Below are 10,608 nucleotides of genomic sequence, written 5' to 3' on the forward strand. Positions count from 1 at the left end.
AAAGGGAAAAGTAGTGGTAGGGAGAGGAAGAGGAGACAAGAAAGAACAAAATCATGAAAATCTCTAATGAGAGTGAGATGTGGGAAGCAATGGTATCACCAGATGCTAGACCCTGCTGGAATAATGGACCGAAGGTAAGAAAAATATTTACAAAGTCAAAATAGAAACCAATGGAGGAAAAAACCTATGAAAAATAATGTAAACATTACTAAACTTTTATTAAATTTTAACTAAGTGTCATAAATTGAATTGTAGCAGCTGCCCCTAATCCCTTAAATGGTGCATTTTAGCCATGTAGGTCATTCTACAATAGTGGACTGTCAATCACTTGCATCTCTTTTAAAGTCATTAATTATTTTATGACTTCTACTTGTTTAACTAAATAGTTGTTAACATCAGTAGTTGTTTAGAAAAAGGGAACTGTATCAGTGAATAAAGAATTTGCGCTAGTTAAACACAGTGGTACAAATATTCTCTAAACAGTGCTTGTAACAGAATAAACATGTCTCTAGTACACAGTTCATGGGCAAATATGCATTCAGCATTAGCAAACCTATCTTCTAATCTGAAGGCGTTAGCTAAGGATATTTCTGTTGTGTGTTCCCTCCAATACAATTAAATCCTGGAATCACAGGACAGTTAGGATTGGAAAGGACCTTAAAGATCATCTAGTTTCAACCTTCTGACGTAGGCAGGGACTCCTTTAACTAGACCAGGCTGCTCAGGGTCCCATCCAGCCTGGTTTTGAACACTTCCATAGTGGGGTATTCAAAACCTCTCCGAGCAGCCTGTTCCAGTACCTCACTACCCTCTGAGCAAAGAATTTCATCCTAACTTCCAATCTAAATCTGCCCTCTTCCAATTTAAAACCATCAGCCCTTATCCTGTCACTATTTACCCATGCAAGAAATTGTTCTTCCTCTTTTTATTAAGCCCCCTTTAAGTACTGGGATGTTGCAAAAAGTGGATATTACACCGATGTTCTTCATCAAGTTCTGAGAATAATGTCTGGCAAAGTGGCACCTGCGCTGTTTCCTAAGGCAGCAATAGGACGGTACTGGCTCTGTGCTAAACAGAGATATTAAGAGGTTTGCTCCTGGAGAGGAGCAAACTGAAATGCTTCAGGACATAAAGGTTGCAGGGTTGTCACTAAAGTACATAAAAACAACCTCACAGAGAGAAAAAAGTCAAATGTGCAGTTAAAGCCAATGCCCAAAACTAACAAACACGGAGGGGGTCACCAACAGAGACACTGCAATGTAATTTAACAGGTCAGAGGTTCAGTGTACCTATCAGGAATACTGTTGTCACGTGGACAAGAACAACAACCCAAAGCATGCGCAGGCGCGTGCACACACACACAGAGAGGCCAGGATTCCCAGAAGATCTGACTGCCTCACCCAAAGGGCCGAAGGATCACTCAGGGATATTCAGTAGAGAACAGTGACCTGCTCAGGAGAGTCAGGCAGGGGAAGCCTCTGTGGGTGCCCAGGGTCACCTTCTGCTCAAAGGGGTCCTTCTCTAAGGGACACAACAGCACATTGTCTTGAGGTGGGACCCATGACCGCATGTGGCAATGGTCCAGAAACACAACTTCTAATATCTTCACAAGTTCCAAGTTTTAGCCAGTTCCTGACTGCTGCCTTTGTTACAGGGCACTGCTTCTGACAGCAAGGGCACCAGTCATGGCTGCCAGCACGCTTCTGGCCCTGCTGCCCAGTTATTGACCACTAATCTCTGGCAGTCTGTAGGACACGTCAGCTTTGATGTATCACTTCCCTTAATGTGTTTTTTGGAATGCTGTGGCAATAACACACTCACATTTATCTTCATTGTTGCTGCTGGGAAATGTGAAGGTTGTCTCTAACAAGATTTTCCCATTTAGTTAAATAATTATGTTAGAATTTTAAAGCATTCTGGGTTATCAGAAGGCAGCAACAAATCTCTAGCCCAACAAATGCTGCATGGTGAAAATATTTTAGCAAATTATATTTCAAAGCACTTCTGCATGTTGCTGTAGAAATTCCAAATATAGGGAACCAAACTCATTTCTCAGCAGAGATAACTCTGTTGTTAAGCCAGAAATGTATGTACTCAGTGCAACTGACTGAATGGAGTAAGTAGCAGCTCCTGATGAGAACAGTGCTGGATGCTCATTGACAGTCTTAATTATGACCATGTGATCTCACTGTGACTTTACTATTTGCTGAGAAGGCTGTAATTCCAAACCCAATACTTTGATGCTGCTGATACACTGCTGATGCTTCTCAGTCACATCAGAACATACAGGTATTAGTTATAAGATAATTTCGGTCCTACAGCTGCAGCTGTAAATCAGTTCTATTGATTTCAGAGGAGCAATGCTGCCTTACACTGAGACTCTGGTCCTGTCAACTTTTAAATAAAATTAGATCAGCAGTCTCACTACAGCAACTAAACTTTGCTATAAACTTTATTTATTGGCTGACAGATTTTTTTTTCCCACTCATTCAAACCTCGGGCAGTGATGAGCTGTACTTGTGACTACACCTTAATTTACTGCAACTATGAAGGTCTTAGAGTCTTCCAATACTGCCTGTAGGACAAACTACAAATAAGCCCATTATTAAGATAACATGCTTTGTTATCGGCAACAGACCCAAAACAGGCAACAGATAAGCAGGATAAAATTGCTCTTGTGTATTATCATTCATAACAACAGAAAGATACCAGAGTTCTTAGTTTCACACCTCTTTCCAGAGAGTTTTCAGATTCAGAATTTACTAGCCAGATAGCTCTGCTCCTCGTTACTTCCTGAGGGGAACCCTAATTGTTAAATTCTGATGATTTGCCTTCATTAATTACTGATTTATCTACCTTAGGAAAGTTCCAGGCACAGAAATATCACCCATCTGCTTAATCAATACACTTCTGACTAAAGAGATGCATGTATTTCCTTCTCAGAACTGAAGTTCAAAAATATCATTTGTTCTAGTTTTCTGACAAGTCCTTTACAAGAAAAGCTGAGTACTTTGCATTCATTAATTTGGTGTTAATTTTAACAGCTTTATGGGTAGTATTATTGACATCTTATAGATAGAAACTGGGACACACAGAATTATTTATCTCAAAACAGAAAATATTTGAGTCTTGCAGATTCAGTGTCAGTATAGGAAAAGAACAACTTTAAATTCCAAGTCTTAAGGCTCTGAGCAGAGCCCCCAGTGCTTCTTGTAGGGGTCTCTATGGAAAATAATAGGAGCAGGGAAATAAGATTAGTGCTGATGTGTTGGTGCCCCCTTTCTTTTAGGTACTGCTGGCAGGAAGCTTAGGAAAGTATCTGAACTTCTGCCAGGTTATCTATCCACTCATGTCGTAAGGAATCCCCAGCATTCTGGAACCCAGCCACTTCTGGAGGCTCTGCTGCTGAGAGCCCACTGACCTCAACACCAGGACCATGTAACAAACAATGCAAACAAAAATCATTCTCAAGGATGTTTGGTCCTTTTTGTTTTATGACATCCTTAAGAGAGTGTTAAGAAAGATCTACTGCTTATTTCCCACTTCTTATCAGGTGACTTACACCAGACAAAAGTCTCTGAGGTGCTCTTCACACAGCAGGAGGATGATATACTGCATTGTCTGACTGCTGGTGGTGTGTGAGGAAATGTCTCCTTTCTTATGCCAGCATCACTTTCACAGTGATCATCTGTCACTCTCCACCATTCTCACTGTGAATGTGTGAATTAACCCAGCAATAACAGAAAATGAGAAAACAAAGGTGCAGAAATGGGTAAAATGATGGACAGGACAGTGAAAGTTTAGGAAACATCAGTGATTTATAATGCAAGGAAAAGAACTGAGAACGAGATTTCCTGAGGAAAGTTATGAGAAGATGGTAGCCAATGCTCAAAATAAGAAGGGATGAAGAAACCTGAAGTGTTTCTCATGGCACAGAACACATGAGAAAACAGAAGAGTAGCACCTGACCTGACACAATCCATCAGGGACTGGCCACTTATCATGAAAATGTTCAGTTGCCAGTATGTACCCAATATTAGCTGGTCAGGTCTGAAAACTGTTACCATATGCAGGCCGCTCACTGGCCTGTGTGGAACGACTTCAGTGCTCACAGTCTCCTTCCCAAAAGAGAAGTGAGAGCACCACCAATGTCACCCTTACCAAGAGAAGCTCTGTTGGCAGTCTCAGGGCATGTGGGCTGGGTTACTCCCCCACAAAAATCCACTGTGCAGGACCTTAGGGCATGAGAGGGAATGCAGAGAGCTCTACTTACTACTTTGAAAAGTAACAGTCGCTTCTTTTGACTAGCATTTTTAAATATCCACAGATTTCATTTACACTCTTTGAGTTCCTAATACACACTTTAGAAGACCTCTTCAATTTCTAGTGCAAATATTATTAGCAAATAATAAAATTGGATATTACTAAGAAATATTTATTTATTATGATATTTGTTTACTTGTTCTTACAAAGTAAAAGGTAAATTTAGATAATAATAAGATGAAGTAGTTGGGAACCCTTAAAAATTTACTTCCTTGTTCTGGCTCTGCACTGACATTCAGTAATTTCAGTCAGCAAGGCTTGTGTCACTTCAAGTCATAGTAGTCTCAATTTGGTAGAAAATAATAAACTTTGGCTTGTCCATGAGAAATTAAGTCATTTTTAGCTCCTTACAGGCATGTATAGCTGAAATTCACCCTATTGACAATAATAATGTAAAATGTTTATCTTAAAAATACAGATGACAGATTTTACTTTGAAGTCTGTACAAAAAGGCTTTGCCCAATTCCTTCAGTCATCAACAGTACTGTGGAAGCTAGAGGTTTGACTCTTTTGACCTAAAAAGCCATTGAAAACCTTTTATACTCAGAGGTTTGGTGTTATGAAATACCACAGTTCTATTTACTGTATGTACCATGGACAGGGCATCAACAATCTGAAAGAAAAAGATATCAATAAGCTAAGTAACAGCTGTCAAGACATAATATCAGAGGTAGTTACCAGGGAAAAAAGAACATACAATGTTAAAGGGAATGTAGCTAGTGCTGGGATCCCTAAATGTTATCTGAAAAGGATTTTTAAGAGGCTGCAGAAATCTGTGGCATTTTCCAGAACTACCAGAAACATCTCTGACCCCTTTCCCAGGGCTTTTACGTTGACTGAATCCCTCTTTCATCACCTTTCCACAGTCAGTTTAGAACACATTAAAAACATTTTCTGCAACCAACTACATGAGGAAGATGACACTTACAGGCAGATCCTCTGGTGGGATGGTAAGGCCAGAGAACAGAATGTATTTGAGGAAAATAATGAGTGGTTTTCCCTGGGATATGTGCTTCAGCATGAGCCCTGCTCCTTGACCTGAAGCACATCTAATAGAGCATTACAACTTTCCTTGAAATGACAGGACAAAGGAGAGGAGCCACACATCATGGCCATGAGGGATTCTGGAAGGGGAAAGAGAGTGGTATTAGCCAAGCACCAGTGCTGTCAGAAGTGAAAGTGTTGTGGGGGAGAGGAGGACCCCTCCTCTTGACAAGCAGGACATACTTATTAGCTATAAAAGTGGTCCCAAAAAAAATGTCTGGTAAGAGTGGAATTTTAGCTTCAGAGATTTATTCCTATGGCGCGACTGGTGTTGTTTTTACATTATTATCCAAGGAAGGAAAGAGGAGGGAAAAGGAAGGAGGGGAAGGAAAAAATTCAAAGCAAAAGAAGGACTGCTGTATATCAGAGCAGTGTATAAAACTATTTTCACCAGAATGACCATTATCATCATTGTCTTAAAGAGAAAAAAATGTACTGCATACAGAAAATAATTAACATAAGAAAGTAAGTAGCCAGGCACTATTTATTTTTTCACAGTGTAACTAATCAACTTCACAGCAGATACAGTAAAAACAATGCATTACAACTGCTTTACAAAATTCAGTGTTGAAACTCTCTTGGTTCTTATCAATTTAAGAGACATCAGAGCACAAACATCTATCTATTCATTTTGCACAGAACACATTATTCAATGGTGGGGTATTCATTTTTTTTTAAGACTATGGCTTTCAGAGTTTTACACTTAGAAGATTACAGATTACATCTCAGTAACATCGGTATGAACCATGCACCAGGGTGCAAGCACATTTCCTTTCAATGCACAAGGACTAGTGCAACATTTATATGAAAATTCAATAGACATTAACATTCACGGTAGTGTTATGAACTGTAAAACCTATCCTTCAAACTTGTTAGTCTTCTGGCAAAAGCTTTCTGAGATTTTTTTCTCTAGAGGTCCTTATAATCCAACTCTTTCTCATAACCTTACTTCAAGATTTCTGTTTCCGATGCCTTGTGCCACCAAGCCCCTTTTGATAATGAGGGCCACAAGCATCTCCCTTCTGAGCCTGTTACTAGTATTCTAGTTATCAGTCTCAGTTTCATGTGCATTTCAATAAAATCAGCTTTTAGCAGCTGATGTACTACTCTTCATGAGCTATGCTGCTCAAAACAAAACAAAACCAAGCAACCATAGGATAAAATCCCTCTCTTTGCTTTCACATCTCCAGATATCAAGAAAATAAAAAAAAAAAAGAAAAAAAATCCCCCCCAAAGGCTACAAAACTCTAGCCTTGAACCATATTTGAACTTTCTGCACCATTCTATAGCAATCTAATTTATTTAAAACACTCAGTGATGCCTAGTTACTAATTTTTGAAGTACTTGAAACTGAATGCTCAAGGGGTAATTTTTAAAAAGGGCTAAACTTCTGAAAAGCAGGTTTTTTTTCTTTCATGTCCAAAACTGCACATCAGAAAATGAGGCATCTAAAAACTAAAGGTATACTATAAATTGCAAAACTCTGAGTCAATCTTTTACCATGGTACCAAGAGAGTTCTGAAAATGGAGCAGAATCCATCTACTCTGTGAATGCAGTGAAGAAATTTGCTACCTACAGATATATAGAAAATCTACTTTCCACGTAGAGGGTATTTTCATATTTACCTTTAGTAATATCATTGCCTATCTCTTCTCTCTTTATTTTTCAGTAAAAGGAGTACAATTAAAAACTAATCTGTAAGACCCATCAAACGAAACCATAATTATTTTAAACTTCTGAACCACGCCTACATTCTAAATGTGCAAATCTAAACGGGCTTTTTAAGGACCTTATTTAGAACATAAATTTTATTGGCAGGAGAAAGCTTGTTAAAATGACAACCAGGAACTGATGTGTAAGTTCTCATATCTTGCTTTCCAGGCCATAGACAGATAGATGGACAGATAGATAGATAGATAGATAGATAGACAGACAGATAGATAATGTTGTTGCCATTGTCATTTTATTTTCTATAACACCCATAAAGTTGTAGCTGTAAATGGGATTTAGCCAAGAGCATCATCTGTTTATCATCTCTGAAGTCTTCTGCTTCAGCCATGCTAATTAATAATGTTGTCAAATATAAAAATTATTATATTAGTGTTTCATTATAACCCAGCAGACAGACTTTTTAAAATTGAGAAGCAAGTAAAACTCAATTTAATAACTTAAAATGCTTTAGTTTTGGTATTGCACACAAAGATTATGGCATTTTAAGAGAGGCTGAAGACGTCATGGCTTAATCACATTAAAAGACTGTGAGGATACCTTGACATTTCCAGGTAATTTAATATAATAATGCATGAGTACATTCCAAGGCTATCGGAAAAGTACCAAATAACTAAGTAGAACTGTAAATATGAGCATCATAATAATAATAATAATAATAACCCAACTGAGGAGGTTTCTGGAAGGAAAACTGAAATGGAAGAACAAATTTGCTTTGATATCATGTCTTTTTTATATATACCATAGAAGCAGCACAGAGAGTTACAACACTTATGTTCCATATTTCTTGCAGTAAGTTATCCACAAGGGCATTAATAAATAACTTTAAAAGGAACACTGATGCATAATATTGCAACATTGTCCATAGCATAAATATTCACATAGTTTAAAATATCAGCATTTTTTTTTAAATAATGAATGAAAAACCAGGATGCACTAGTAAGGCACAAAGTCTGAGCAACTGAAACATCATGTGAACTATAGATGCCAAAACAGAGCTTTGGATTAAGAATTTGAATACTGGACCCTCAATATAATAAATACTGAGACACACCATAAATCAACAGGTGTTATTTTTCAAAGATATTTCTGTAAATTTAGGGTTTAGATCATAAATTGCAATCGTTTATAAAACTTAAATGGAGGGGAATATAAATTATAGCAGTGTTATTTGCTTAACTGAAATGGCAAATAAGAAAATATATTATATATGTTTTTAATATAGGAATCACCATGAGATTACCAGATTCTGAAGTATACTCGATAGAAATTTAAACTGTAATTAAAGGTATCATAACACAACCCTTCACGTTCAGACAAAAATACAAGTGTTCATAGTGGATAACTGTGGGGAATACAAAAGATACTGTGAAGATGAAAAAAACATTATTATTATTTTTTCAGTGGCTGAAGTGTGAACACAGATTGTATATAAATATTGGGCCTATGAATATGTAAATTTCCACATTTATCTTTCTTGGAAAATCTGAGCTATAGGGCAAGTGCTTTCATTTCTACTGCTCTTAGGCCATCATTGGGCAGACGGACTAACGTGACTTTACTGTTTAAAATGATCAGCACCTGTTTTCTGAATATTTCACAAGACTCCTCTATACAGTCTTCCTAAGAAGAAAAACAATTCAAGAGGAAATATATATCTGTAGTAAAATGATGACTCATCCTCATTTCCCACCAACAGTAACAGTTTTGGATTTTGTTTTTAAATATCAAATTGGCAAAAGTAGTATTTCCTCTGTGGAGGCAGTACTGGTCACTGCTTGTAACAGCCTTCAACCTTCTCAGGTCTAAGTGACATAGGAATCCTAATGCCACCCTAGAGAGCCAGTCTGTCTCCTCACCAGGATCAACTAAAAATCACTTTTCCAAAGTTTGGCAGGAAGACATCTCCTACCTGCAATGTCTGGACAGGGAAACTTCAAGAGGAAAACTTTCCTTTAGAATTCAGCAAGGCTCAAAACCTGAGGACAAAGACATTGTGTGAAGCCAGCAAACACACAAAAGAATTACTTCCAACCTGAAAGGCCTGCAGTGTTGTATGGAAAAGTAGCTACTACAAAGAATTACAAAAGAGAAGCCTTATTATTGTTGAAACATAGATTTTAAAGAAACAAAGATTTTAGTTATAGGCTAGCTGTGTTGAAATTAGTTAGAATAGGAAGGAATTTGGGCCCAGCTAGAGTTAATTAAAATAGTTAAGAGAGCTGGACCTGAAATGGTTTTCAAGATGTTAGTAATTGATTACTAAACAATTGATGATCTGTCATTTGTATGTTTGCTTAGCTGCGCTTAGAATGAAGAACAGAAACATTGATAAGTTGGTCTAGGGAACAAGGACAATTACCAATTTCCTCCCTCCGTGGGAACCTATTCAAAAGTCACACAAGAGGAAATTTAGAGGTCACTAAAGTAACTAGGATTGTTAAAGTTCAGAAAGGCGAAAAAGGTCAAAATGAGGGAGATGTGCTTACTTCATCTATCTGGGACCACTGACCCAATTCGAGACCACCGACTCAATTCAGAACACACACTACACATGCTTAATAACACTTAAGCTCATTTCCATACGAAGCGGAGAATGAGAGGTGTTAATGTTATGAACATACATTTGGATTTTGGATATTCATAATTTTTGTAAATAAAAAGCTTTGTGTTTTCTTGAATCGGGGCCCTGCGTCTTAGGGAGCTATCCCACGCAGTGCCTGGCGCCAAATAAAACATGCACTTTCTAACTCTAAACTGTTAGAGAGCTTTTGTCCGTCTCAGTTGGATATCGATATTAGATCGATATTCATATCTTGGTAAATCACTCTGAGCAGTCTCATCCCTCTTGATCCTATCAGTGGGACTCAGGCCCTGTTGTCAGTAGCAAAATTGTCGTCATTTACGCATGCCATACAGCTACTCTTCCGAACCTCCTTTCTTGACTAAGAGAAAGAACTGAGAAAGAAGAAGGTAGAACAGTTACAGGTCTTCTGTCTCATGTCCCCCATGCCTCTCCTCCCACAGCTTAAGTCAGGTTGATGTACCGTAAGCAAAATCTGCAGGCAAAGCAAGATTTGTCACTGAGAAGGGGAATAAAGAGTTTTACAGATTTTTTTCCCCCTTAAAATACCATGAGGCTTTTACACTTTTTTCAGAATCAATATATTACTAGTGAACAGGACCCATCTATGGTAAAAAGGCTATATCCTTTGGTCTGCTTCAGTTTTAGCCAATCTCCTGTCTCCAAGGACTATCTGAGATTTCCTCTGAAGTCCTCATTAACTCTTCGGCGTTCTCAGTTAACTTTACTAGTAAGTAAAATCAAAATTTTATTATTTACTGACTTTTCACTAGCATCATAACATCCAAAAGACAACTCAGGAACCACAATACTGATCCCTGTGACAAGATTTAAACATCTTACCCAGGACTGCCACCAAAACTCTTCTATACCACACAGGGAATACCTTGGTGCCTCATAGCAGGACAGTCAATTCAGTGAAACTGCT

The 10,608-nt window shown here is 37.9% G+C and overlaps 1 protein-coding gene across 1 annotated transcript in view; it reads right to left on the minus strand.

Moving 5' to 3' along the window:
• Positions 1–5,832: 5,832 nt before the first annotated feature.
• GABRG1 (gamma-aminobutyric acid type A receptor gamma1 subunit) overlaps positions 5,833–10,608 on the minus strand; it is a 63,618-nt gene continuing 58,842 nt past the window's right edge. Inside the window, exon 9 of the mRNA XM_017744626.1 lies at positions 5,833–9,075. Within this exon, the coding sequence (XP_017600115.1) occupies positions 9,052–9,075 (24 nt within the window). The 3' untranslated portion in view covers positions 5,833–9,051. The remainder of the gene's footprint in view (positions 9,076–10,608) is intronic.

Source organism: Corvus brachyrhynchos, unplaced genomic scaffold (assembly GCF_000691975.1).
Source record: "Corvus brachyrhynchos isolate BGI_N302 unplaced genomic scaffold, ASM69197v1 scaffold17, whole genome shotgun sequence".
Taxonomy (NCBI): Eukaryota; Metazoa; Chordata; class Aves; order Passeriformes; family Corvidae; genus Corvus; species Corvus brachyrhynchos.